Source organism: Prionailurus viverrinus, chromosome E3 (genome assembly GCF_022837055.1).
Source record: "Prionailurus viverrinus isolate Anna chromosome E3, UM_Priviv_1.0, whole genome shotgun sequence".
Classification (NCBI taxonomy): Eukaryota; Metazoa; Chordata; class Mammalia; order Carnivora; family Felidae; genus Prionailurus; species Prionailurus viverrinus.
Genome location: NC_062576.1, coordinates 6,792,820 through 6,820,526, shown reverse-complemented (window position 1 = coordinate 6,820,526; position 27,707 = coordinate 6,792,820). Strand labels below are relative to the sequence as shown.

Here is a 27,707-nt window from a genome sequence, read left to right as displayed (position 1 = left end):
AGCGCGGAGTACGGGCCGCTCCGCCAGGCCCGACTAGCTGCCCGCCGATCTCCTGCCTCGCCTCGCTGCACCGGATAACCTGCCTCCGCGCGCACCGGGTGGGGAGTTCGCGTAGCGGACTGAGCCTGCGCGAAGTCGGCGGAGACGCGTGCCTACGGGAAGGTGGCCGGGAAGGAGGGCCTGGTGCGCGGCGCTGTGAGGCGGGCACGCGAGTGGGGGCGACGCGGCGGGGTGACGCGGGGCCGCACTGGGGGTGACGCGGGGCTGGAAGTCCGGGCTGCGTTCTCTAGGCCAGACTTTTCGAGTGGGAGCCCATTTGACCTTTCCTGGAGACCAGTACTTGGGCCGGGACAGGACAGGGGCCGCGAGTGTCACCGCCGGGGTCGGAGTGGGGGACGTCTAGTGAGACGACCGAGGCTCTAAAGGCCGGTGTGGAGTGGTCGGGCTGGCCAAAGGGCCCCTGGGAGCGTCTGCCGAGGGGCGGATCCCCCAGAGTGGCCAGCGGCAGCGCGTCACTAAACCAGGGGTTATTAGCTTGGGCAGGTTAATGAACTTGTGGAGGAAGAAAATAACACCTTTAATTTTCTCTGTGTGAAATGAGCATTTCCTTCCGTGACGGAGTAACGTTAGCAGTGCCCTAAACTAAGTCGTGATTTCCAGTGGGGAGGAGGGTAAATGATGGTTGGACATAGAGTATCTGCAACTACTTACAAGCTATCATTTACGCCCATCTCTGCTTCGACAGGATGACAGAATCTTGGTATTCAGTGTGTTGCAAAAGCAGCGTATAAACTAATGTAGCATGAGTTTGTTTTCAAAACGTTCTGATACCTATTTTGATATCATTGGGTTTTTTTTTTCTTACAGTGCTATGTGTTTCATTTAATGCATATAAGCACTTTAATATGGCTACTTGAAAATTTTAAATTATATATGTGCTCACGTTATATTTCTGTTAGAGTTGCAGGCCTCATCCAACGTGGAAAAGGCCCTTTGTGCTAATGTCACGAGGGTGGTGGTCAAAAGAGGCTGTCCAGTATCTTACTCGGACCTGGGTTGGAAGTCAGCCCAAGCCCAGTTCCACAGCTGGCCGGTCTTACCCTGATATTCCACTGTACTGCGGCAGGACCCCCCAGCCAGTTGCTCCCCTTCCTGAGCCTCAGTTACTAATCTGTTCAATCTGCAGTCACTTCTGCAGTCTTACCAACTGTGACTTTCTAATATAACTAGATCCTAAAATATTTTCAGGCTGGCTATTCTGGTGTTTTTTCTTTATTAAAGAGTTTCAAGTATGCAGACCAGGATGTCTAGCTGTCCAATAGAAATACAGTGCGAGCACATATGTGATTTAAAATTTTCAAGTACTCGTGTTATTATAAAGTTTAAAAATTGGGAAACTCATGTTAATTTTCTTTAGCCCAGTATGTCCAAAATTATTTCAAAATGTCATGTCGAAAGATTATCGTGTATATATTTTACCTTCTTTTTTTTTTTTTTGGACACAGTCTTTGAAATCTGGTGTGTGATTTGTACTTAAAGCACATCTTCATTCAGACTAGGCATGTTTTAAGTGTTCAGTAGCCACGTGTGGCCAGTGGCCACTATATTGGACAACACACCTCTAGTCCATTTACCCACAGATTTTGCGGGAAAGACACGTTTGAATTAACTTCCCTGTGCAGAGGCCCAGAATGCTGACAAATTTTTCCTAATAATACATTATAATAGCTACGATTTCTAAAATTTCTATTAAATGAAATGTGCTAAAAATACCTCATTTAATCTTTACCCTCGTGGTGAGGTCGGTAGGATTATCCTCACTTTTTAAATTTTTTTTAATTTTTTTAATGTTTATTTATTTATGAGAGAGAGAGCGTGAGTGGGGGAGGGCAGAGAGAGGGAGACAGAATCCTAAGCAGCCTCCAGGCTACAAGCTGTCAGCACAGAGCAGATGCCGGGTTTGAACTCACGAACCTCGAGATCATGACCTGAGCTAAAGGTGGTCGCTTAACTGACTGAGCCACCTAGGCACCTCGGATTATCTGCATCTTGCAGCTGATGATATCTAGGCACAGGAAGGTCAAGTAATGGGCCTAGTCCCGCAGGACTCAAACTCAGCTCTAACTTCAGTCCCCGATCTTTTAAATCATGGCTTGATGATATCAATATCTTATGTCTGTCGGGTGTTTACTATGCCAGCACCATGCTGCAGGCCATGTATTCGAAGCCTCATTTGATCATTGCTACAGTGCTGTAGTTGACCCCAGTTTACAGGGGAGGAGACTGAGACCAGAGCAGCCAGTGCTGGGAGACTCGTGGATGATGGTTTGGCAAAACTGAAATCTGAACCTGGGCTTTCTAATCTCAGAGTTTGTGCTTTTACTCACTTCTGTGTCCTCTTTCTGCCTTTTGTGACTACAAGACCAGTTAGACTTCATTCTTTTTCTGACCTTGCCAGGCCCTAGAGGGGAAAAGCCAGAGATGGACCTTGTGAGATTCGCCCGGCTCTTCTCCGGCCCTCGCCCAGTGGGACTGTATGCCCTTCAGCACCTTGACCCTCTCAGAGCCAAATGGGCAGGAGGCAGGGAGGGGCCTAAATGGCTGAGGGCTGCGGGGCTGACACAAGCCTGCAGCAGCTCCCCCTCTCAACTGCCCCTTGGCCAGGGGAACCAGAAGAACAGGAGCAGCGTCAGCTCTGACCTGAGCCAGCCCGGCCCCATGGCCACTCAGGAGGAAGAGGAAGAGAGCTTTGGGACCCTCTCCAACAAATATTCCTCAAGGAGAATGTTCCAAAAATCGACAGCCCAGTTGTATAACCTACGGCTCAGGGAACAGAGTGCTGATGAAGATGAGGAGAGGGACCTGGAGCCAAAGCCATGGCGGGGCCGGAAAAACACCCCTTACTGGTACTTCTTCCGGTGCAAACACCTGATCAAAGAAGGAAAGGTGAGGGAACCTTTGGATTCTGCTGCTCCTGGGTCTACTTCTTGGTAGTTCAGTATTCTTAAAGGGCCACCTTACCTTCCCTATCTCTAAATATTTGGATGCTCAGGGCTCTTCTCTGTCCTCACTCACCCTGGGTGTTGCACTAGGTGACCCACCAACCCCCTGGCTGTCAGGGTCCCCCTCCTTGTTACAGTTCTCATGTTGGTATCCTCAGCCCATCCTTCCCAATCTGCATATCCAGCTACCTCACCATCTCCCTTACACTTACCCACATTCATCTGAAGGTTTTGTTCACAGCCTTGTTTTCCCTGCACTGTCTTCATCTCACTAAATGGCGATGCCTCTCAGGCCAGATGCCTTCAGGCCATCCCCAACTCTTCTCTTTCTCTCACCAGCTCCAGGTTCAAGATGTTTCCAGTCCTAACACTTCCCTCAGGGCTACCTCTAGCCTTAACCTCAGCCCCTCAGCTATCAAAACCCTCGTCACTGGGCTCCCTGCTGCTCACACCACCTCTTTCTCCCACATCTGCTTGCAGCACAGAGCCATCCTATTAAAGCAGAAAGAAGATTGTTATTTTTCTTTCCAGGACTCTCAATGTGTTCAATGACATTGATGTTCATTTTATTAAGTATAGATAAAGACATTGCGTTTATGTTTAAAAATCTCTTAGAGGTGTGTGTTGAAGATTTGGGGAGTGAAATGATGCAATGTCTGGAATTTGCTTTAAAAAATTCAGTTTGGAAGGGGCGGGAACAGGGTATGGTGAAACAAGATTGGCTGAACATTCATCATCATTGTAGTTCTATTTTCTTTTGTGTGTGTTTGAACTTTTCTTTCTTTTCTTTTTTTTTAACGTTTATTTATCTTGAGAGAGAGAGAGTGTGTGAGCAAAGAAGGGCAGAGAGAGAAAGGGAGAGGGAGAATCCCAAGCAGGCTCCGCACTGTCAGTACAGAGCCTGACGCGGGGTTCGATCTCACTTACTGCAAGATCACGACCTGAGCTGAAATCAAAAGTCAGACGCTTAACAAACTGAACCACCCAGGCACCCCTGTTTGAACTTCTCCGTAACGAAAAGTTGAGAAACAGAGAAGCCAAAGCCTCACAATAGCTTATGAAGGCTGCAAGATCTGCCTTCCACCCTCCTTGGCTTTCCACTCATCTCCCCCTCCCTCACTGTGCCACAGCCATTCTGGCCTCCTCTCTGCTTCTCCAACTCCCAGGGAGACTCCTGCCTCAAGCCTTTTGCACTGGCTGTTTTCTCAGATAGCTGCATGGTTCCTTCCCTCGCCTCCTTCAGATTGCTGTTCTGTCGTCTTCTGGTTGAGGCCCTGCTTGGCTGTCACATCTAAAACTGAATCTCCCATACCCTTCTTTTGGCACTGCTTGCTTTATTTTTGTTTTAAAACCTATCACCATTCGACACAGTGTATATTTTTCTTAGTTATCTCATTTGGTGTCTCTTTCCACACTAGAAGATGTGTTCCATGAGGGATCTCCCTCTTGTTCACAGCTGTATCCCAGCGAATAGACTTTGCCTGGTACATAGTAGGATTCAGTAATTACTGGCTGAACCGATGGACAAAGAAAATAATTAAGTTGTAAAGGAGTGAATTGAGGATTTAAAGGGGGTGGTATAGGAGTAGGGATGGGGTAGAGACGACTATGGGCCAAGGGGATTTGCAGCCAGAGGAAGCTAGTCATTCAGGGCTGCTGTCTTGTGCCATCTCAGGAGGCTGCTGCTGTGAATGGCCCCCTGTGATTGTGCAGCACAGTGGCGCTGAGTGTACCTACCAAACTGGTCAGAACCCAGTCTCCCATCCAGCTTAGACCCAGGGGGCTGGCACTACAGATGGGGTCACCAAGGAAGGAGGGGGAGGGCAGATTCCAGGATCTGCAGAATTAATATTTTCTGAGGACTTACTGAGGATGAGGCCCTGGCTCCACTCTAGGCCCACAGACAGGCAAAGACATGGCCCTGCCTTTGAGGAGTTTAACATCTGGCTGGAGGGAAGGCAGGCATGGCACGGGGGCTGAGAGCTTTTGTAGGTGGTGGGAGTTTAGGGGGCTTTTCTTCCTGGCCACCACGAAGCTCCCTTGTTGCAGAGCACAGGAACCAAGAAGCTGGTGGCAGAGGCCCAAGGCGGATGTGTGGCTCCCGGGCACGCCTGGGAGGGTCCCTCAGTCTCAGTCTCCTTCCCTTTTGCTGAGGGTCTCTGAGGCTGACCTGAGCCCCCTCCCATGTTCACCCCCCCCCCCCCCCAGCTGGCCGAGGCCCTGGAGCTGTTTGAGAGGCAGATGCTGAAAGAGGAGCGACTCCAGCCTCTCGAATGCAACTACACGGTGCTGATCGGGGGCTGCGGGCGAGCCGGATACCTGAAGAAAGCCTTCAGGCTCTACAATGATGTGAGTGGGGGCTGGGGCACGGGGCCAGAGGGGTAACGCTCCAGAGAGCATGGGCTTTAGAGTCAAAAGGAGCTGGGTGCATATCATGAGATGTCACCTGCTGGTGCATTACCCTGGTCAGACTGTTTAACCTTCCCAGCCTCTGTTTCATCATCTGTAAATTGGAGGTGGTCTTGGAAGATTACATGAATTTGTAAGTCCTCCGACCAGGGCAGGCCCCACCCGACCTCTTCCTTTTCCACTGCTACCCATCCCCAGTTTGTTTCTCCTCCTTACCCCCCATGCTCTATGCACACGCACACCCTTCTTTCAGAAAAAAAGGGCTTTTACTTCTCTTGGAAGATGATTTTACTTTATATTCATCCACTTCTTGTGTTGTATTTATCACTCGCAGAGCCAGGAAGCTGTTTCTTTTGTGACTCAGGAGAGAGCTTTGCCAAAGAGGATAGTAGACTCCAGTATAAGAGACCCCATCCTCTCTTGGAGCCAGAAGCTGGGAGCATCCTTTCTCCCAGCAGGACTTGTTGGGAGCCCTCGGCTGGTCATTTGGGATGCTCTTACTGTAGGCCTGATCAACCCTGGCTGGAAGCAAGGGGGAAGAGTTGTGGTTACAAATGATAAAGTAACATGTCCTCTAAAAAACCTAATTAAATACCATGGTGTAGAAAGACATGATCAGCTAGCCAGCAAAGAGCATTCAGGTGGTAAGTGAGGGGCAGGTGGGGCCAGAGGGTGTTTATTGTGGTTCTTGGTAAATAGTCCAGAAGCAGGCACTTCCTTACGCTTGGGGGATCCTTAAGGGAATTGGCACATGTCACCTTGGAGAAGCTCAGTTCATTCTTTTTATTCTCTATCAATTTGCTGCTTTTTTCCCCCAATACACTTTTTATTTTGGAATAAGTTTAGATTTATAAAAAAGCTACAAAGATATGTGTTCCCAAATACCTCTCACCTAGCTAATCCCTGTATTAACATCTTACATAGTGAAGGTACATTTGTCAAAACTAAGAAACCAGCACTGGCACATTACTGTTAACCAAACTCCGGACTTTACTTGGATCTCACCACTTTTTCCACTGATATCCTCTTTCTATTCCTGTATCCAGTCTGGGTTCTCATACTGGCTTCTCCATTTTGTGATTATTATTTTTTTTGAGTTTCCTTTTTTTTTTTTCCCTGTGACATTGACAGATTTAGGGAGTGCTGGTCAAGGATTTTATAGAATGTCTCTCAATTTGTACTTTTTTTTTTTTTTTTTTTTTTTTTTAAATTTTTTTTTTTTTCAACGTTTTTTATTTATTTTTGGGACAGAGAGAGACAGAGCATGAACGGGGGAGGGGCAGAGAGAGAGGGAGACACCGAATCGGAAACAGGCTCCAGGCTCCGAGCCATCAGCCCAGAGCCTGACGCGGGGCTCGAACTCACAGACCGCGAGATCGTGACCTGGCTGAAGTCGGACGCCTAACCGACTGCGCCACCCAGGCGCCCCTGTACTTTTTTTTTTAATTTAAATTTTATTTTTTATTTTTTAAAATTTGCATCCAAATTAGTTAGCATATAGTGCAACAATGATTTCAGGAGTAGATTCCTTAATGCCCCTTACCCATTTAGCCCATCCCCCCTCCCACAACCCCTCCAGTAACCCTCAGTTTGTTCTCCATATTTATGAGTCTCTTATGTTTTGTCCCCCTCCCTGTTTTTATATTATTTTTGTTTCCCTTCCCTTATGTTCATCTGTTTTGTCTCTTAACGTCCTCACACGAGTGAAGTCATATGGTATTTGTCTTTCTCTGACTAATTTCACTTAGCATAATACCCTCCAGTTCCATCCATGTAGTTGCAAATGGCAAGATTTCATTCTCTTTGATTGCCGAATAATACTCCATTGGATATATATGCCACATCTTATTCATTCATCCATCAATGGACATTTGGGCTCTTTCCATCCTTTGGCTATTGTTGATAGTGCTGCTATAAATCTGGGGATGCATGTGTCCCTTCGAAATAGCACACCTGTATCCCTTGGATAAGTACCTAGTAGTGCAATTGCTGGGTCGTAGGGTAGTTCAATTTTTAGTTTTTTGATCAATTTGTACTTTCTTGTGATCAGGTTGGGGTTATGGGCTTGGGGAAAGAATATCACAGAGGTGAAGTGCCCTCTTCACTTCGTGTCACGGGACCTATCACAAATGACATTACCTTCTTGGTCACTTGGTGAAAGTAGTGTTTGCCAGGTCTCCCCACCTGTACTGGTTTTCCTTTTCCATTTTTCTGTGGGTGTCCTTCACAGCTACTACTACTGTTGTTGGTTACTTATTTGTCTGGTATGATTCTTCCTGTCTAGAGCATGAGCTCAATGAATACAAGCTGTGTCTGTCCTGGTAACCACTGGTGGCCAGTGCCTGGCTTGTAGGAAGTCCTCATACACGTCTGTTGTATATGTGAGTCCACACAGAGCACGCATCATCCGTTCTCAAAGTCAGGATCACCATCCTCATTTTTCAGAGGAGGAAACGGAGGCCCTGGGAGATAAAGTGCTATGTCCAGAGTTACCCTGCTTGAGAGCACTGGAGCTGGGATTTGAGCCCCAAACGGCCTGACTCTAAAAAGAAGTTTCTTTACACTCCTCTGCAAGCAGCTTGTCACCTGCCCTCAGTCAGGTGGCCTTCGTCTGGGAAATAGCACTTGGCTTTACCAGGAGCTTCTCAAACTCGAGCTTGCTCAGTCACCTGGAGGGCTTCATAAGCACAGCGTCAGCCTCACTCCTGGGTGTGTGACTCTGCAGGGTGGGGGATCCTGAGATGTGCTGCTAGTGTGGGGGCCACTCTCCTACCTGGCTCTTGCAACAGCCTTTCAAGATGATGGTATCACCCCCATTTTTCCAGTGAGGAGCTAGCTTGCCCGTGACCACTCAGGAAATGTGGGAGCAGGGGTTTGATTGTCCCCTCCTACCTTTCCCCAGACCACGTCCACCCCATGGATCTTCACAGTCAAGGTGACCTCGTCGGCCAGTGGGTGGGAGCATCTGGAGGATCCTGCTAAAAGCATCTCAGGCCCAGAGTGGGCTGATGGCCATGGGGAGGGTGACTTTGGTGCATCTGGAGTGCAGGGTTAGCTTTCAGAGTCCCTCTGGCTGAGTCAGGGTTTTGGAGAAGTAGGCCCTGGCATATTGCTCAGCTCCACCTTAGCACAGGCCCTGCTGGGGGCCTGTTTAATGGAGGAACAGAGTCCTCTCTAGCTTCCTCTCAGGGCAGCTTGTCACCTGTGTGTCCAGCTGACCCCAGAGCCACTTCCAAGTTTCTTCCCATCAATGCAGATGAAAAAGCGGGACCTGGAGCCCTCAGATGCCACATATACGGCCCTGTTCAATGTCTGTGCTGAGTCCCCCTGGAAGGACTCTGCTCTGCAGAGTGCCCTGAAGCTCCGGCAGCAGCTCCAGGCCAGAAACTTCCAGCTCAACTTGAAAACATACCATGCACTGCTGAAGATGGCCGCCATGTGCGCAGACCTCAGGATGTGCCTCGATGTGTTCAAGGTGAGGGTGCCTCTTCCTTCCTCATCCCCCGCTTGGGGCCAGTCTCACGTGGCAGGTGTGAGGTTGTGGTTGTGTCCCTCGTGCAGGGGTCAGGCGTGGCTTCACAACTCAGAGGCCTCGTGGGACACATAAAGAGGCCCCTCCCCTGTGCATCAGGTTGTGTGTGCCACTGTGTGCTGTGTCTCCCTGTGCAGGACTCGGTGGTACTGCAGAGGAGGGCGGGGCTTCATAGCACTGAGGGCAAGTCAGTGCCCAGCAGGGCAGGCCTCCTGCCTAGAGAGAGCAGTGGGAAGAAAAATCCTGGTTTCTGGGAGGGCGGAGTCTGGCAGGTCAGTGTGCCAGGTTTGAGGGGAGCAGGTGAGTGGGCTCATGGGAGTGCTGAACAGGGGCCCGAATGCCTCAGGGCTTTGGCCTGCAGCCTCTTTTATTCCCCAGCTGCAGGGTTTTTATCTCCAGTTCCAGAGAAGGAGACAGTGAGGGAGGTTTAAGCAGGGAGGACCGAGAGCAGGGTGGTGGTTCTGCACTCTCAGGTTGTGAAGGGAGATCAACATGAGTTAACACCCAGACAAAGGCTCATGGGAAGCAGGGAAGGCTCTAGGTGCCTACGACCAAACCTCAGGAGAACTGGACACACCCTTGGCAGCATTGTCTTCCCTCAGGGCCGGCCTGCTCTCTACTTTTAAGTTCTGTCTCACTCTTCCCATGGCTGACCGATGCTTTTCCTCACTACTCCAGTGAGGTCCCACCTGTGCACTGCAGGAGCCAGGACCCGATGGAGTGTCTAAGTACCATGTGGTGTGGGACAGCCTTTGACCAGTCCCTGGGTTGGCTGCCTTGAGCCGGCCTGGCCTGTGGGAGAGGCAGGATCATGGGGTCTCAAGTCTGGAGACCTCCCTGAGTGACAAATCCCTCTAAAGGGTGCTGTGTGAGAGGCTGGTGGCTGAAGCTTCCAGAAGAGGGCAGTGTGGCTGATAGGCCTCTGACTTGTCCAGAGATGGCATTGGTATTTTATGCAGGTCACTCTGGCTGATGGGGGAGAGGGCCCAGTTCAGAAAGAGCAGTGATTGTCCAGGAAGAGGGAGCACAAACTAGAAGCTCACTGAGATGGAAGAGTTGGTGACTGAGGGGGAGACGGGAGAGCGGCAGCAGACCGGAAGGGTGGGAACACCCATGCTCACAAGAGGGACAGAGGAAGACAGGCTTAAGGAGACTCTGAGGTGCTGAGCGGTGGAAGAAATTTCAAGAAGTCTGGCCAACCCCGACAGGCCTGGGAGAGGCCAGCGCCATGAGCGCGTACCATGTGCAGGCCCCACACCTTTTGGTAGGGTTGTTCCAAAAGTCCTCTAAGGCACGTCCTACCTGTGACCCCACTCTACAGATGAGGAAGCTGAGGCCAGGGAGCTTAATGCCTTTCCCACGCTCACAGCTGGCCTATGGCGAAGCTGGGACCTAAAGCCAGTTCTGTGCAGTTCCAGTGCCTCAAGCACAGGGGCTAGAAGTGGCTGCGGGGATGGTCTTTGCCAAGGGGCTGCACAAAAGTGATCGCTTCGGCCAGGAAGAGCATCCTGGAAGGAGAGGAGGACGGAGTTCAGGCAGCAGCTGGATGGCTGTGCTCAGGAGCTTGTTCTGAGCCACTCTAGAGCCAGATTCAGGTCCCACCTCTTCAGGATGCACAGCCTGGGGTGTGCTAGGAGTGTCTACCCTGAGTCAGCCCCGTTCGGGCCCAGGACTGGGCTCTGCCACAGGTTCTCAGTGTGACCTCTGTTCCCTCCCCCAGGAAATTGTCCAGAAAGGGCATGCAGTCACCGAGAGGACCTTCAGCTTGCTGCTCATGGGCTGCATCCAGGACAAGAAGACGGGTTTTCGATATGCCCTGCAGGTCTGTCCCTCCCAGCTCTGCCTTCCTACCTCTCCCGCTGTGCACCTGTGTCAGGTGCAGATGGTGATGTGTGCATTTGAGCGGCTGTGACGGCCCTGTGCTGGGTGTTTTTATATTTGTGGTATTTTGGCCTCTGCAAAGCACATGGCTTCCCACCGTTTTACAGATGGCAGGGAGAGGAGGCCCTCAGATGCGGCATGGCTGACCCCCAAGTGAGGGCATAGCCAGTCCTCTCCCACTCTACCAAGTGGCCTTCTGTGCAGCTAGCTCAGATCGGCTATGCTCACGGTCTCTGAATGCCCATAGCACACTTACCCAGAGTGCTTGTTCAGCCCACCTCCCTCAGGCCCCCACTCAGCATCTCTGCAGGTGGGACCCAGGGGTCTACATTTAATCCTGAGAGATTCTCGTGGACATCGAAGTTGAGACACACTGCTCTGATTCCACCTCAGGTCCCCCGAGAGAACCCCCCCTAATGAAGTGGGGTGGTGGTATTAGGAATGGTACCACAGCTGCTTTCGTAGCTTCTCACAGGTGGGGAGGACCCAGAGCTCACCTAGAGCCCTCCCACTTAAGGCGGGGCCCACAGACTGGCAGCTTAGTTTCACCTGGGAGTTTGCCAGAGAAGTAGGGTCTCAGCCCCACCTGGGCCTACTGCGCCTAGATCAGCATTTCAACAAGATCCCCAGGTGGCTGATCCACATGGAGTGTGAGCCCATGTGTCCCCTGGGACAGCCCTGACTAAAAGCTCGCCTCCCCTCTGCAGACTCCCTGGAAGCAGTAGCTTTATAGTGAAAATCAGCCAAGATCTTGTTCCTCCCTTTCCTTGTTCTAGATCTGTTCTAGTTAGAGGTAGTTTGTAACGCTAATAGCTGGTTTGTGTTTTGCACCTATTAAACTGCTCAAGCTAGGCACCAATAGCCCCGTTTTACAGACAAAGAAGCTGAGGCTCACAGAGGTTAAGAAACTTGCTGAAGGTCCCAGAGCTACGAAGCAGAGCTGGGAATTGAACCCACATCCGTCTGACTCTTAGAGCCCAAGCCCCCACTAACCCTCAGTTCTGTCAGCGTTTCCCATGGGGGTACCTGCTGAGATCCTTGCCCTTCTTAAATCCCTGTCTGATGGGCAGCAGATGTCTTGCAAGCTGCACCCACCTGGGCCTGACCAGCCCTTACCTTGTCTGCACACTTACCTTGACAAGGATAGGAAGTCGGATGTGAGCTGTCATCCCACTGAAGGTGGCCTTCTTTTGAGCCCACAAAGGCAGTGAGACCAGTGAGCCCTGTGTGGCATCTCATGGCATCTTAGAAATGGCATGGTTTTGGTGTCAGACTGACCCAGACATGATCAGGGCAGTCCTCTGTGGAAAACACACTTGAGTGTGCAAGGCACTGTGCTGTGGGATAAAAATGATCTCAAGAGGAAACAGGGCTGCCAGCTTGTGAGGCACTCTTCCTGGTTGAGTCCCCTTCCACTGTGCCTGCTCTCCAGGAAGTGTGAGAAGGCTGCACGGGGCAGGGCACACAGTGAGCACCCAGGAAGTACAACTAAATCCAGTTCTTAAGTCATTCTAGACTCTTCCGGAACCTAGCCTCTCTGATCGTCCCTCCCCAGAGGAGTACAGAGAAGGCAGGCAGAGACCCAGGGCAAAGTCTGTTCCCAGTACAGGGGCCTTGGGAGAGGACAGAGAGATGAAATTGCGAGAACAGGTTTGGGGTAAACTAGAGGGAGGACAGGGGTCCTCCAGAGAGTCCTCAGATTCTCAGGATTCTCAGTTGTCTAGAACCTGGCGTTGGATTAGATACTGTCCAGCTCCTTCCTGTGCCCTTTGCATTTACCGAATGGTTGTTGACTCCCTGTGCCGGCTCTGCCGAGGGCTTTTCTGAGAAGGAGCACAGGGCTAAGCTTGTCCCTCCCCAGTAGGTGTGGAGGCAGATGCTGAGTCTGGGGCTGCAGCCAAGCCAGCATGGCTACAACCTGCTCCTGGGGGCAGCTCGAGACTGCGGCCTGGGGGACCCGGAGGTGGCCTCGGCACTGCTCCTGAGGCCCAGGGAGGAGACAGTCTTGCTCCAGCCCCTGGCAGGTGGGTTTCGGGCAAGGAGGAGAGCCCAGGCCCGGGGGGGCGACGGTATGTCAGTCAGGCTGGACGTGGAGGCCCTGGAGAGGCAGCTGTTTCTGGAACCTTCTCAGGTGCTTGAGGGCCCTCTGGAGCCTCAGGAAGCCAGAGGCCCCAGCAAGGCCCAGCCCGAGGTGGAAACCAAGACAGAGCCTGACCACATGGTGGCCCTCACTTCTTTGGCCCCAGAGCCTTCTCCCCGGGGGCCGGAGACCAACCTCCTGACCTTGGGAGCAGTCTCCCCAGCTGTGGTCTCCTTTGGGACTGTGACCACCCCGGCTGACCGGCTAGCCTTGATGGGGGGCCTGGAGGGCTTCCTGGGCAAGATGGCAGAGCACGGGCTCCGACCCAACATCAAAACCCTCACACTGCTTGCTGAGGTGGTGGAGCCCGGGAGTCCCGCGGAGTCCTCACTGCTGACCGTCCTGGACATGCACCAGGTGGAGGCTGATGTGACGTTCTTCAACACGCTGATGAGGAAGAAGAGCAAGCTTGGAGATCTGGAGGGGGCAAAGGTGAGGGGCTCAGAGGCAGGCACCAGGTTCAAGGCTGCGGTCCCTCCTTTCCTTCCCTCCTCTGACCTTCTGACTGCAGGACCTGGCTCCCCTGCAGGGTGTGTCATCCGTTCCTGCAGTAGGTGGCCAGACTGTCTGGGGCCTCTGTTCTGGGCCTGGGCCTGAGCCTGAGCTTGGGCAAAGCTGACAGTCGAACGGTGAACCAGCCAGCCACTCTCCCCATCCCCGTTGAGGAGCTCCCAGGTGGGTGGAGGCAGACATCAAACATCCTCACACTGCTGAGAGGTACATGGGACACGTGGCCTAAGAGGCTGGTGGCTCCCAAGTGTGCCCACCCTTCAGCCACAACCCCTGACACACACACACTGATTTAGCCCTCTGTGTTAAATGCTGTTCTGCAGGCTTCCCATCCTTTCCTCTCTTCACTGGCTGCACCACAAGGCTGTGCTGGTACAAGGCTTCCCCATTTCACAGATGGGGACACGGGAGTCCTTGTGGGATTTTGTCCATGTGTCTTTGTCACGTCTCTTTTGTCAGAGCACTGACCTGGGCTCTTGTGGGCCCTTGTGTCTTGTGAAGAGACACAGCCTCTGCCTTCAGGCCCTCAGTGCAGAGCACACCTTCTAGACAAGGTAAACATGACAGAACCCCTCCCTGAGCCAGGCAGGCTGCGAGGCCATCTTCTTCCGCAGCCCCTGGCCCGGGCAGCCTCGGCCGTTACTTCCCACGCTGTTGTTGGCGCTGTCTCCCGCCTTAGACACTGAAGGCCGAAGGCCAGGGTGGATGACCGACAGTGGAACAGAGACAGGAATGTGAAGGGATTCATGTTCCCATTCACGTTCGGGGAGAAGGAAGGGTAGTCCTTGCAGAGCAGCTGAACTCTGGGGAGCTGGGCTGAGAGCAGCATCTAGCGTGGCTGCAGAGGGGGATGCGAGGCCCCCGAGCATTGCTGTGCCCCCGAGGCCTACAGCACCCAATCGGGGCTTCAACCAGGGAAGGCTCTGGCTGGGCCCGGTGGGTTACAGCTTACAGAAGTGCCATGTCTGTCCCCACAGGCTATGCTGCCACTCCTGGCAAAGAGGGGGATCCTTCCCAACCTGCAGACGTTCTGCAACCTGGCCATTGGGTGCCACAGGCCGGGGGACGGCCTGCGACTACTCGCAGACATGAAGGTGAGTGGGTCCTGGCCAGGCCAGGTGCTGAGAATTCGGTGGGGGGGGGGGGGGGGGGGTACTTGGGAAGAGAGGGCCTGGGCCCTCCTGAACCCCCAGGCCTCTGCACCCAGACAGCATAAACAGTGTGCATGGGGGTGGGGAGTAGGGATGCTCTAGCTTCAAGGGTATAATGGTCATTGGCCCAATGTGAGAGAAAGTGGACCCTGGTCCGTTGCTGCAGGAGCCGGCATTGAAAGCAGAGGGTGTGACAGTCTTCAAGGTGGCTGTGGTGGGAGAGATTGAGGGAGGTCGTGGGGAGAGACTAGGCCCAGTTCTGGAGGGACGGAAGGTATGACCGGAGCAGGGATCTATCAGAACTTTGGGGGCAGGGGTTGCGGTAAACCTACAGCCAAGAGCCGAAGAGGTGGTCTGCACGTGGTTTACTGCCCGAGTCCACTGATTTCTGAGCAAGTTCTTCAGGGCTGAGAGGGTAGGATCCTCAGCTGGGTGGGCTGGGCCTGCCATGTGGGGGCACACACTTTCCTCCTGGAGCAGGAAGGACAGCCCATCGTTGCCACAGGGTTCTGCCCTTCTTGCCCTGGTTGCTGGTCTGCAGAGCAGGCCTGAACGGCAAGGTAAGCCCCCTAGCCTGACACGCACGGTAGGCTGCTTTGTCCCAACAGTGGCCATCTCCTTGCTGATTGTATGTCTGTGATGTTCCAGAAATGCCAGATGACTCCCAACACCCACATCTACAGCACCCTCATCAACGCCGCCCTCAAGAGGCTGGACTACACCTATCTCATTGACATCCTGAAGGACATGAGGCAGAACAGAGTCCCGGTGAATGAGGTGGTCATCCGCCAACTGGAGTTTGCAGCCCAGTACCCACCCAGCTTTGATCGGGTGTGTGCACCAAGTTCCAACTCACCTGTCTTCTCTTTAACCACCCCTGCCTTTCCCCTCACCCCTAGGGCTGGCCTTTCAGTGGTGGAATTCCGTTGCTTTAAACTGTCAGTGGCTTCCCTTAGGAGAAATTCCAAATTCTTCAAAACACAGCCCGTGAGTCTCCGTCCCTGTGGCTCATTTCATCTTAGGCTACTCTTCCCTGTATTCATGGTCAGTCCTACTGGCCTCTTTCCTGCCTTGGGGTTTTTGTATTCCTTCTGCCTTGATAGGCTCCCCGTTTTTCCCACAACTGGCTCCTCATCCTGTGGGCCTCAGTTTGAATGACTCTTTCTCAGAGCTGCCCCACTACTGCTGCCCCTTCCCATCACGTACAGCCCCTTCCCATCACGTACAGCACTGTTCCTTTTTGCCATGCTTCACAACCTGTCATTACACGTGCACGTGACTTTCACCTTTGCAAAACCGTAAGCTCCTGGAGCTGGAGACTTCCTGGCTCTGCTGGCTCCCCGGGGCCTGCCCATTGCCCAGTGCCTAATGCAGTCTGTTTGTCAAGTGAATGGGACAGCAGCAGCAGTGAAAGAATCTGCTTTGTACTGGCCACTTCTTTCCCTGTTGTTCTGAAGAGAGGAGGCTCGGGGGCAGTGTGGGGATAGGGGGCTCAGATTTTAGGTCTACGGAGCCAGACTCTGTGTTGAGTGGCTTCAGAGCAGCTGTGGCCTGGAGGAAGGAGCACAATCCCAGGGCGTAGGGAGTTGGCAGGGACACAGCAAGGCATGGGGTCAGGGACAGCCGTGCCGGTGCAATGCTGGAATGCCATTTTGAAGGCCCAGTAAGAATTCATGAGATGGCAGTAGAGAGCGTGCTTGGCAGAGGGCACAGCAGGGAGTATTTGGACAGTTGGTTAAGTCTTCTCATTGGTTCTTCCGAGTTATGTATTTTGGATGCTATTCTTTTGTTGGCTCCATGTTGCAATATCTTCTAGTTCGTAGATCTCTTTACTCTGTGGTGTAGGGCCCTCGGGGGGTCTTCTCAGGTTCAGTCAAGTCACCGGACTACCACAGGCCCAAAGCTTATTGGATTCAAATCACATTTGTATTCCCTTACGACGGTGATGTATTTCCATTTGAGATGGTCAGGTTTTTGTTTTATGTACTTTTAGGCTGTATGAGATACATACAAATTTAGAATGGTTGAATCTTTTAAATCAGACTGTTTGTCATCATGTGGTAACAGTCTTCAACTTGGACATTTTTCGGGTTTTTTTGTACATATTCCTCTGCCAGCTTTCCTTTGGGATCTGCCAGGTTCATGCTGTTTGCTCCTTTCCTGCCTGCCTCTCCAGAGACCACTACAGCAGTGCTGAGAATGGAGAGAGGCACTCAGGCTGTGGAGGCAGAGTTAGGGGATTCTAGCTTGGGGGGCTGGGGTGACGTCCCTGGTGTGGCACGGCAGCTCGTATTTCGAAGGAGTGTTAGCAGAGGAAGTCTGGTCTACCCCACAGCAGCTTTGTCTCTCTACATTAGCTGCTCAGGGACCGAACAACTCTTCTGCCCTCTCCCTTTAACCAACTAGGAGCAAGAACAGCTTCCCTGAGGCCTGAGCCAGCTGCCATGGCTTGGGATTAGCTACAGGTAGCCTGCAATGACTAATGGCTCCTCTGAACCCCATGCGTTTCCATTTGTAGTACAAAGAGAAAAACACCTACTTGGAGAAGATTGATGGCTTCCGAGCTTATTACAAGCAGTGGCTGAAAGTGATGCCAGCAGAGGAAACCCCCCACCCGTGGCAGAAGTTCCGGACCAAGCCCAAGGGGAACCAAGACGCCATCACTGAGGCTGACGTGGACAGAGGCCTTGGAGGCAGGTGAAGGGAGGCCCCGGGGACTTCCGGCAGAGCTGGAACAGAGTGCGTGGTGTTTACAGGGCTCCATGGGAGCCCCGGGATGCTTTCCATAGCTGACCCACAAATGTGTTCCAGTGGCCTCCAGCGCAAGGGAATGGTCGGGCCCAGAGGAAGCGCTACAGCATTCTGCAGGCATAGGTACGAGGACACACTGGGCCCAGGGCCTGACGAGTCCATGGCAGGTCCAAGAGCAGACCAGCTGACCTTGGCACACCCTCTCAGGTCATCCTTGCCCCCATCACCGATGGGGAAAGTGAACTGGCTCGGAGTCACACAGCACCTACAAGGTGGAGTCAGGATTGAGTCCCAAGGGTGACGGGTCCCTGGGGTCTGGTGCTCACCCACTGGGTTCTACAGATGGCTGGCTCTCTGAAAGAACAAATGCAGGGCCCAAAAGGTTTAAAAGTTTTATTTCTACAAATCACAGCTGATAAACACCAAAGCCTTAACATGTAGAGACCATGCTTCCACTCGGGCCTGGAGCACCGCTCTGCGAGAAGAGCTGCTCCCAGGAGAGGGCGTGATGCGACAGGCAGAAACCTGCGAAGTCCAAGGTTCAGGGTGAAGAGAGGTCAGGGCCCGAGGGCCTCAGCCAGAGCAGCCCCGACAGCCGCAGTGCGTGCACTCGATGATCCGGCCCTGCAACAGAGGACAGCTGAGACACCGCACTTCCACCACGTGTCACCCCTCCCCCCCCACACAGCAATCCTCCCACCAAGAAGGTGGTGGGACATTCACGGTCTACCGTGATGCTCTTCAGAAAGCCCTTCATGATGGATGGAAACAGCTACTGTGGACCCTGAAGCTACACTTCTGTGCACTTAACATATGCAAATTCTATGTACATGCTTATCCCCCCACCACAAAAGGAAAAAAAAAAACCTGTGAGCAATTCTTGTTATTCTATGAAGTGAGCATGACACACCCTTCAATACGCTGGAAGTTGGGTCTGTGTACTACTTGGGACTCAGTGCCAGGGGCCTCTGGGCTGGGGAACTTTCTAGTGGGGGCACCGGGAAAGAGGATGTACACCTGAATCTGTATGGCAGCCGAAGAGTCCTATCCCCTGGACTAGGTGGGCCCCAATGTCTGGCTGGGGACGTACCCAACAGAAGGCCCTAGAGCAGTGGTTTGTGTCGATTTTCCTTTTTCCTGTTTTGGAGGAGCAAGACCCTTACCTAAGCAAACAAGATCAGAAGGTGAAACCCAACTAAAGCTAAAGCAGGCTCTATCCTGGCCACAGGGCTGGGGCAGCACCCCGGACCCAATGCCACCACAGAATCCTGGGGCTCTCAGAGGGGAGGCTTCTGCCACTTCACCACCTCTCCCTGCCCCTACCAGAAAATTCACACCCAGATTCTTCCCTTGGGGAGGCAGCCCTCTCCCATGCCCCCTGCCCTTTGGCCTTCCAGGTGATTCAGGGAGACAGAGCTACCTGCTGAGCTAAAGCCCCGTGCCTGGAGTCAAAGCTCTGTAAACTTAACTAGTGTGCAGCATAGAGGGACCCTGTGATGAGGCACCTGTGTGACAGGCGGCCAACTGGGAGGCGGGCAGTCCAGTCTGACCACCCGGCTTGGCCCACAACGAGCAGCCAAGGGTGCTGCACTCAAAGGCCACTAAGGGTAACATCACAGTAACTGTCTGCCTCCTTCTCTAGCTCCAGTTCAGAGAGGCTGACGCTGTGAGCTCAGCTACTGCACACCCAGCATCATTCCGGAGCTCCCCAGAGAACAAGGTTCTGACAGAAGAAATACAGTGTAATTCTGAGGAAAAGGAGGCCTGGAAAATAGGGTACCTGAAGAGTGAGCCCCAGAGGGGAAGGACAGGAATGTCTGCTTACTGGCCTGTGCTTCCCTGACTCAGCCTTCCCACCCCCAGGTCATACATGAGGAAGGACTTCAGTAACTTGCCCAAGGGTGGAGTTGAGACTGACCCCCCCCCCCCCCAGACCTAACACGCCATTGCTGCCAAACTGCCGGGTGTGGGTTCCCCGAGAGAGCGATTCCCTCTCTCGGGAACGGCCAGCAGGCCATCCAGCAATAAGGACTACATTCCAGCCCCACAAAACAGTGTAAAATCCCCTGGCGTCACCCAGGACACACTTCTGAACTGAAAAAGGAACCTCCAACTTGATCATCAGATGTTACAGGGGCGGAGACCTCACTTACCACTTCCAGCTTGCTTTTGGGGACCCGGCAAATGCAATTCGTCCCAAAATTGGTGTCCCGTGTCTGAATGCACCGCAGGCAGCATAAATTCTCATACCCCTGCTTTTTCCATTTTGCGATCAGGTTTTTGTCTGCGTAGCCTTCTTTAATACAATATTCATATAGTTCTGTCCAAAAAATGGGGAAAGGGCATCAGACCACGGTATAACAGCTGCCCCAACCCATCACCACTCTTCCTTAAAAAGACTATTTCGCCAACAGTGGCCCCTCCCCGCCTTTTTTAGTGATAAGACAAATGACATTTGCTAAGGCTGTAAGAATAAGAACCATTAAATAAATGTGAAAGCCACTCAAGTTGTCCAGGCCAAGAGAATTTAATTACCTCTGCTTATGGCTTTCCGCTTATAAAAGAGGTCAAAAATATAGCGGGTTTTCTGGTGGTGGATCCTGAAGATGGGCCACAGAGATTCCACTTTCCTCTTTCCCTCATGAGGTTCTGTTTCAGCTGGGGAGAAAAAGGGGTGTGTTTGTTTTGTTGTGGCAGGCAGCGTTCAATCACGGGTCACAATGTTTTGTTTTTTAAATAACTAGGGATAAAGAATAAATCCTACTTCATACCCTCTAGGTTTGCTGTCATCAAAGTGACCGTAACAGGTGTTGATGTGGAAAAATTGGATCATATGCTGCTGGTAGAAATGTTAACATGGTGCAGCCTAGCCTCTCTGGAAAAGTCTGGCACTTCCTCCAGGAGCTAAACAGTTACCAAGTGCCCTAGCAGTTCTCTTGCTAGGTATATTCCCAAAAGAACTGAAAACACATGCACACGAAACTCCTCTATGAATGTTTAGGCGGCATTATTCACAATAGCCAAAAGTAGAAACAACCCAGCCTCAACCAACTGATGAATGGATACACCAAACATAACCCACCCACAAGACAGAATATCATTCAGCCGTAAAAAGAAATCAAGTATGGACTTACTACAACACGGATGAACCCCGAAAACATGAAGCCAAGTGAAAAAAACATCATCCCCAAAGCCCACCTACTGGATGACTATCTGCAGAGACACAAAGTAGGTTAGTGGTTGCCTCAGACTGGGGGGCGGGGGAGGCACTACTAAAGGGTGCAGGGTTTCTTTTGGAGGAGTAATGGTTGCTTGACTCTGAATATACTGAACACCCTTAACACTTCAAAAGGGCAAGTTTTACAGAATATGACTTCTGTCTCAATAGAGCTGTTATTTTAAAAAAGATAAAAAATGAGCCACATGATTTAAACATGATTGAAGTGGCAATTCTGTCTCTTAGCAGCTCCAAGTTGATCTTTATCACGTTGACTCAGTTTTTAGAGAATGGAGAAAGGGGAGGAGTGGTCAAGAAAAATGTGCCTCCATTTCTCCAACTTTGGGGACATTCTATGACTTAGGATGTAGAACTCAGCTCCACGAACAAGATTCTGTGATCCAAGCAAAAGGCAGGTGTTGAGGCCTGAGCAGCGCACACTGTGTGCCTGCTGCAGCTGAGGCCCTGATCGAGTGTTGAAGACAAGGCAGTGGGGCAGACAGAGCAGGTCTGGAGCCCCGTTCCGAGGAGGGAAGCAGATCAGCACCTGGTGGTAAGTGGTAGAGGCCAGAGAGAACACAGAGGGGATGGCAAGTGGGGAGAGGGGGGACTGCCACTTTATACATGTGATCAAAGAAGGCACAAGAGGGACATCTGATCACAGACCTTAAGAAACAAGGGGTGGGCTGGGGACTGGGCAAAATTGGTGAAGGGGATCACAGGTACAAGCTTCCAGTTAGAAGACAGGTCCTGGAGATGTAAGGCATAGCATGGGAACTATAATTTATAATACTGTATGGTGTGTTTGTAAGGCCTGGATGTCACATTGTGTTAGTCATTTCATATACACATATCAAATCATGTGTACGTGCATCATTTAAAATCATGTGCATGATATAAAACATGCATGTTTTATATCAATTAGATCCCAATTTAAAAGGGAGAAGGGAGTGGGGCATTGGGTGGCTCAGTCGGTTAAGCAGCCAACTCTTGATTTCAGCTCAGGTTTTGATCTCATGGTTCATGGGTTCAAGCCCCATGTCAGGCTCTGTGCTCATAGTGTGGAGCCTGCTTTGGATCCTCTGTCTCCCTCTCTGCTCCTCCCCCACTCATGCTCACTCACTCTCTCTCACAAACATCAAAAAATAGTTTTAAATAAAAAAGGGGAGGGGCAAACATGCTTATAAGGCAAACAGCAATGCAAAGGCCCTGAGGCACGACTACTTAGGGATCCAGGAACGGCACTTGTGGGCAGGGGATAAGGGAGAGAGGGGATGGAACTAAGGAGGGGGCTGCAGTGAGACAGTGTTTGACCTGGAAGGCCACACAAGGACTTTGTTTAACTGAGACAGAGTGCAAGTGGGGGAGGAGCAGAGAGAGAGAGAGAGTGAGGGAAGGGACACAGAATCCAAAGCAGGCTCCAGGCTCTGAGCTGTCAGCACAGAGCCCGATGTGGGTCTGGAACCCACGAACTGCAAGATCATGACCTGAGCTAAAGTCGGATGTTTAACCGACTGAACCACCCAGGTGCCTCAGGACTTTGGTTTTGCTCTGATGGGGAAGTGAACCACTGGAGGGTCCTGAGCAGACTGTGATCTGACTTAATTTGAAGCCCTCACCCTGGCTGCTCTGTAGAAACGACTGTAGGGAGAGAAGTAGGAAGCTACCGAAGTAATCCAGGTGAGAGCAGCTTGGACCATGTGGTGGAATTTAAAAGGAATCAAAATTTAGACTTGTGGATTTTCTAACATCGCACTATGGTAATTTAAAATGTACACAGAACAGCATATTGGACCCCCAAGACCTATCACACAGCTTCAAACATTTATAGTATTCAGCTATTTTTATTTTATCTGGTTCTCCCCACTTCTGGGGGTGGGAGACTGAAGTATTTTAAAGTGATCTCAAACCATCAAGTGTCACATTCATAAATATCTATGTATCTCTAACATGTTAAAGACTTTTAAAAAAGGATCCACAATGCTAATATCCCACACAACAAAACCAACCATTCCTCCTTATTAGCAACCATACTCAGTTCAGTTTTCACTCATTGCCTCAAAAACACCTGCTGACAACGCATGTGTTTGAATTAAGGTCCAAACAACATCCAGACGTTGTACTTTGTTGATCTGTCTCACAACATTCCCTCCATCCTGTCACCCTTCTTAGGAATCTGGATGTCTTAGATGCTTGGATAGGAAGAAAGAATGAGAAGAGTCCAGGATGGGTCCGTGGTTGTGGCCTCAGAACGGAAGCAGCTCTGGGGTGGATGAATGATTCAGTTCTGGACATGGTTAAGTTTGAGATATCCAAATGGGGCCACTCCACAGGCAGCTGGTATATAGAGTCTAGTTTTGAGTCATGGCTGGAGAAGATGTGGTCACCTGGGCAGAGTGTGGAAAGCCATGCATCCGGATAAGCCACTGAGGGAAGGGCACACTGCTGCCTAGGCTGCAGCTAGAAGCAGAGCCTCCCTCCCTGAGCTTTGGTCATTTTTCAGTCTTTTAATCATAGCAGCACTCCCATTTTTAAAGTCCCGTTTGGACCCATTTTCCCAAAACCACGTGCACATTCTTGGATGTTGTTTTGTACAGGTCCACACACAAAGTGGAACGCCGTTTCTGGTGGCTGATGCACAGTCCTGCCCCTAGGAGGATAGGGCAGGAAGAAAGGCCGGGGGTAGGGGCATCGTGGCGCAAACTAGATGTAGCTTTTTGCCACTTTGCTAATGCCAAAAACTTCAAAAGCAACTGCCCGTTAACTTCAAAACCTTGGCAACAATTCTTTTAAAATGTTATTGTTTAAAAATCTAGCTAAGGGTTCATTATGCAAGTGTTTATGCTTATTTTCAACTAGTTTAAAGTCCTTATAAAAGCAGTTATTTACAAGTCCTGGTTATAGTTCACAGAAATAGTGCCTTTATTTCTGAGTTACCCACCAAACTCCCCTGCCACACAGTTTCCCCCATCTCTGCCCCTCAGTTGCTATAATCAGGCTCTTTGGGGACCTCCAGGGCCACAGCAGCTGTACAAAAACTTGAGTATGACCTAACAGACACATAAAGAGCCAGGCAGGGTCAAGAGTCAAGCTAGCAAACACTGGGGACAAACTATAGGAGAAAACGGGAACTCTCCATCTGCTTCAGTAAGTGTGAGTTGTCCTGTAAGTAGCCCTCAGATCAGGACAGGCCTGGTAATGCCACTGGCTTTGGGCTCCTCTGTGCCAAAAGCCACACAAGGGTCCCCCATGTCTAGGAGTGTGGCCACAGATACCACAGGCAAAAGTTGTGCTACAGGCTACAAACGAGGAACCAGCAGCCCCAGCCAGCCTGAAGGCAGGCTTTGTTTGGCTCCTTTCACAAATACCTGCGGTTTTTTGTTGCTGTTGTTGCTAAAGTGTGAGCAGGGGAGAGAGAATCTTAAGCAGGCTCCATATAGCATGGAACCCAACGTGGGGCTCAATCCCATGACCCTGGGAGCATGACCTGAGCCAAAATCAAGAGTCGGAATCTTGTTTTTTTAAGTTTGAATTTTAAATTAGAAGAGTTCACATGGGGGCACCTGGGTGGCTCAGCTGGTCAAGCATCTGACTCTTGGTCTCGGCTCAGGTCATGATCTCACGATTTAGGAGATCGAGCCCTGCATCAGGCTCTGTGCTCTCACACAGAGTCTGCTTGGGATTCTCTCTCTGCCCCTCCCCCGCTCATTCTCGCTCTCTCAAAATAAACCTGGAGAAAAAAAAACCAGTTCACGTAAAACAGCTGGATTTCTGGCTTCTCTTGGGGACCCCCCCCCCCAGAAAATTTGGCAAAACTTAGCCTGGATCCCAAGGTAAAATGGGCTTCGGGTGAATAGCAGCTCCTGCCCCTGTCCAGTCTGCCACATCCTCAGAGTTTCCTATTGTTCCCAACACTAAAGCCAAGTCTGGTGCCACCTGCCATCCACTGTTTTCTTCATAATGGAAGCAAGGACAACATGAAACAGGTCTTACACCTGTGAGTTTATAAAAAAATGGGAAAGCAAAGAAATGCTGATGGCCTATATGATTAAACAAAAATGGAAGAGAATATTTCTTTTGGAGACAATTTTCAAGGACTCACAAAATCTTTTCTATTGTAGCGCTCTCCAGGTTCCTTTATTTTGAATAGAGATCGGTTTGGGGAAGAAATCTCTCAGCCAAAAATGACCTTGATTACTGGAAGTTCTAGGTATTTAACAGAAGTTATCTGATACAATCAGTTTGGGGGAAAAAAGGCAACGTGACTTAACAATGATTTAATAATTATTGCTGGAGGTATGACCTCATAACAAGGGTTAGTTACCAAAAAGCTTTAAAGAAAGGACCACTTTAAAAAGCAATTCAGTAAGTAGTTACACTGTGATCATATAAGATATAAGGCTCATGGTTTCGGATAAATTTTCTAAAATCATACTACATGATTCACAAAGTTCAGGATCATCGACATTTTTTGGGAATGTACATTGTAAAAAACTAGTGTATAATGCAGAAACAAAGTGATGATGAAACCAGTGTCAAAGACCCAATATTTATTAAAAAAAATAATAAAACTGTTTCAGAAAATGTGAAAATGAAAAAGGACAGGATTTTCCAAGTAAACATATTTTGTAAAATTCTAAATATGTACCTAACCAAAACAGTAACTAATTATAGGTCTGCTATTCGGTCTTTATTCTCTAAAGCTTTCATATCTAGTTGGCCCCAAAATGGCTTTGAGGACCTTTTCATTGGTGCCATCCTATTTTCCAGGACATAGAACATTCCTGAGTTAATAAGCAAACAAAACACGTCCGTGTCAGGAGGCCATAGTGGCGCTGCCTGTCTCTTCCCACCGATACTTGCATTTATGCCTGGCCCCTGGGGGGTCATCTAAGCCTGTGACCCTTAGACACACCTCACCCAGTCGCGAACTCCCCCACTCACCTTCTCTCATCTTTTGATCTAATTCATCCAGTGTCGGCTCGATCAACTCCCAACCATCTGGGGGAGCTTTCCGGCTTCTTTTGACTTTAGGCATGTTTCCCACAAGATAATTTGCAAAGATCTGGGAGAGGAAAATTAAATGGATTGGTTTCTGAACCTGAGATCCCCAAAGGCCTTCACTAGCCACCATTTTGGTGCACATTCACTTCCCTTACTCTGTTTCTTCATCTGTAAAATGGGGATAATATAATCTACCTATAGGACCATTGTGAAGATTTAACTGTAGTTATATGCAACATGCCTACATTAAATGTGTTTAATAGACTTTTTGGTGTTATCATTAACATCACCTATGAGCCTGGCCCTGTACTGGATATTGGGAACACAGAACAAAGAGTAAGACACAATTTCTATAGTTGAGAAGGTGACATTCTAGCAAGGAGATAGAAAGTGACAAGGCAATTACAACATAGCGTGGGAAGGACTACGGTTGGGAGAGACAAGGGAATGAGCGTTTAAAAGGGAAAAAGATGCTGTCAAGTCAAAGTACCTCAGGGTCTGCTTCCCAAGAGTGTAACAGAAAGATCTCTGATCTCTTCAGTTACAAACTCAAGTTCTTGTCCAGCTCTACCAATTACTGTAACTTTGGGGGAGGTCACATTCCCTTTCTGGTCTTCAGTCTTATCTGTAAAACGAGAGCAGTGAATTAGCTTGATTGCCAAGGAGTTTTTGTTCACTTGTTTGTTTTTTAAGAGAGAGAGCACACAAACAGGGCAGAGAGGGAGAAAGAATCTTAAGTAGGAGCTCAGCACGGAGCCCAACACAGGCTCCATCCCATGACCCTGGGATCATGACCTGAGCCATATACTCTACCAGCTGAGCCATCCAGGCACCCCCAAAGAGTCTTCAAACCCAACAAAGTATTACATAAAGGCAAGTTATATAAAGTCCACACAATTAGCCAGTCCAAATCTAAACAACCACATTTTTCAAGTCACAAGGCATTTCTAGGTGGCAAAGCAAATTCAGGTTAATTACCTCCTACTGTGCAGCATAGCAGACTCCTATCCCCCAAACTCATCGGTCCCTCCCTTCTGTGGGGTGCCTGACAGTTTACAATGTCCACTCCCCCTCCCGCCCCCCGCCCCCGACACCCAGCCTCCTTTCCTTAATCCTCCACTAACAACCTTACCGATGAGAAATGAAACTTCTGCAGGTAAAGTCAGAGTCACACAGATGAAAACTGGCAAAGTATGATTCGGATGGCGGGGGGGGGGGGGGTTCCTGACTCCCAAATCAGTGGTCTTTGGACGTATCTTCCCTGCTCTGAAGCTAGAGATGGTCAGAATCTGGACCCTGCCCAAGCGCGCCCGGCTGGAAGAACAAAGATACGGGACACCAATTTGCTATGACCCAGGGAAATTCGAGAGCCCTGGCTCATCTGGAGGTCAGAGGACAACCCACAATAGAAAACTGGTAGGAAGCAACTAGATCAAGGGGTGTCGGGTGGTATAAGAGGTGGTAGCGCTCGTAAGAGCGTGGAAAGGCATTCGGAGCTAGGGAGGGAAAACATTACAGTCGCGACTGTACAAAAGGCTCATTGAGAGGACATCTGGGCCGAGCTTACAAGAACAAACAGCATTTAGACAGAAAACATTTTCGGGAGAGAAAGCAGTGGGAGGAGTGGGAACCTAGAAGCAAGAGAACCCCTAAACCCATTCCCTGGGCAGAACGAACCAGGCGCCGACTCTTCTCGGGAACTCTGACCTCCCGCTCCAGAAGCCCGCACCCGTCCCAAGCCAACCGCTCCCACCACCTCTGGGCCAGTGCAGATCTCCGATTCCTGGCCTTAGCGGTCACCAAGGTACTAGAGAACACAGGAAAAGCACTCACCTGAACCACCGTCGCCGTCAGCCGCCTCTTTATCGACGGCTTCCGCTTCCCAGGCAATCTCTCCAGGATGAGGTCCTCGCGGATCCCCTCCCTTTCTCGCGCTGAGATTGCGTCATTTTAGGTGTCTGCAGCTCCGCCTGTATAAATTCCAGCCCGCTGTTGCCTTTTGCCGTCACTTCCCGGGGGGAGACCGGCAGGCTCACGCGTCTCCCCGGGGGCTGAGGGACTGGGGCGCTGTTGCCTGGGCAGCGCGCGGGCGAGACTGGACTCAGGCGGC

The 27,707-nt window shown here is 50.7% G+C and overlaps 2 protein-coding genes across 7 annotated transcripts; one reads left to right on the top strand and one right to left on the bottom strand.

The window, feature by feature from the left end:
* The first annotated feature begins 54 nt into the window (after window positions 1-54).
* PTCD1 (pentatricopeptide repeat domain 1) lies at window positions 55-19,640 on the top strand. Of its 5 annotated transcripts, none has more exons than XM_047838523.1 (10): window positions 55-183; window positions 2,459-2,946; window positions 5,211-5,351; window positions 8,668-8,886; window positions 10,664-10,765; window positions 12,689-13,396; window positions 14,452-14,568; window positions 15,274-15,456; window positions 17,144-17,318; window positions 19,019-19,640. In XM_047838523.1, exons 2-10 carry the CDS (start codon window positions 2,482-2,484, stop codon window positions 19,036-19,038), a joined length of 2,130 nt encoding a protein of 709 aa, XP_047694479.1. In that variant the 5' UTR covers window positions 55-183; window positions 2,459-2,481; the 3' UTR covers window positions 19,039-19,640. The 5 variants fall into 5 exon arrangements, with proteins under 5 accessions (XP_047694479.1, XP_047694482.1, XP_047694481.1 ...); XM_047838526.1 differs by having other exon boundaries at window positions 83-162; XM_047838525.1 differs by having other exon boundaries at window positions 175-195.
* On the bottom strand, window positions 17,755-27,623 carry BUD31 (BUD31 homolog). 2 transcript variants are annotated; one of them, XM_047838536.1, is made up of 7 exons: window positions 27,431-27,623; window positions 26,730-26,911; window positions 26,088-26,222; window positions 25,538-25,658; window positions 19,912-20,034; window positions 19,530-19,696; window positions 17,755-18,000 (listed from the first exon to the last, which is right to left on the bottom strand). In XM_047838536.1, the coding sequence occupies exons 4-7, from the start codon at window positions 25,629-25,631 to the stop codon at window positions 17,950-17,952; spliced, it is 435 nt and encodes a 144-aa protein (XP_047694492.1). In that variant the 5' UTR covers window positions 25,632-25,658; window positions 26,088-26,222; window positions 26,730-26,911; window positions 27,431-27,623; the 3' UTR covers window positions 17,755-17,949. The 2 variants fall into 2 exon arrangements, with proteins under 2 accessions (XP_047694492.1, XP_047694491.1); XM_047838535.1 differs by lacking the exon at window positions 26,730-26,911.
* Between the last annotated feature and the right edge of the window lie 84 nt (window positions 27,624-27,707).

Coding starts and splice junctions, on each gene's coding strand:
- BUD31 (XM_047838536.1), bottom strand. CDS start 25,631: ATGCCTAAAGTCAAAAGAAGCCGGAAAGCTCCCCCAGATGGTTGGGAG. Junction 20,035..25,537: donor AGATCAAAAGATGAGAGAAG/GTGAGTGGGGGA, acceptor TTTTCTCCCCAG/CTGAAACAGAACCTCATGAG. Junction 18,001..19,529: donor CCAAAAGCAAGCTGGAAGTG/GTAAGTGAGGTC, acceptor CCTCTGTTGCAG/GGCCGGATCATCGAGTGCAC.
- PTCD1 (XM_047838523.1), top strand. CDS start 2,482: ATGGACCTTGTGAGATTCGCCCGGCTCTTCTCCGGCCCTCGCCCAGTG. Junction 2,947..5,210: donor ACCTGATCAAAGAAGGAAAG/GTGAGGGAACCT, acceptor CCCCCCCCCCAG/CTGGCCGAGGCCCTGGAGCT. Junction 14,569..15,273: donor GACTACTCGCAGACATGAAG/GTGAGTGGGTCC, acceptor GTGATGTTCCAG/AAATGCCAGATGACTCCCAA.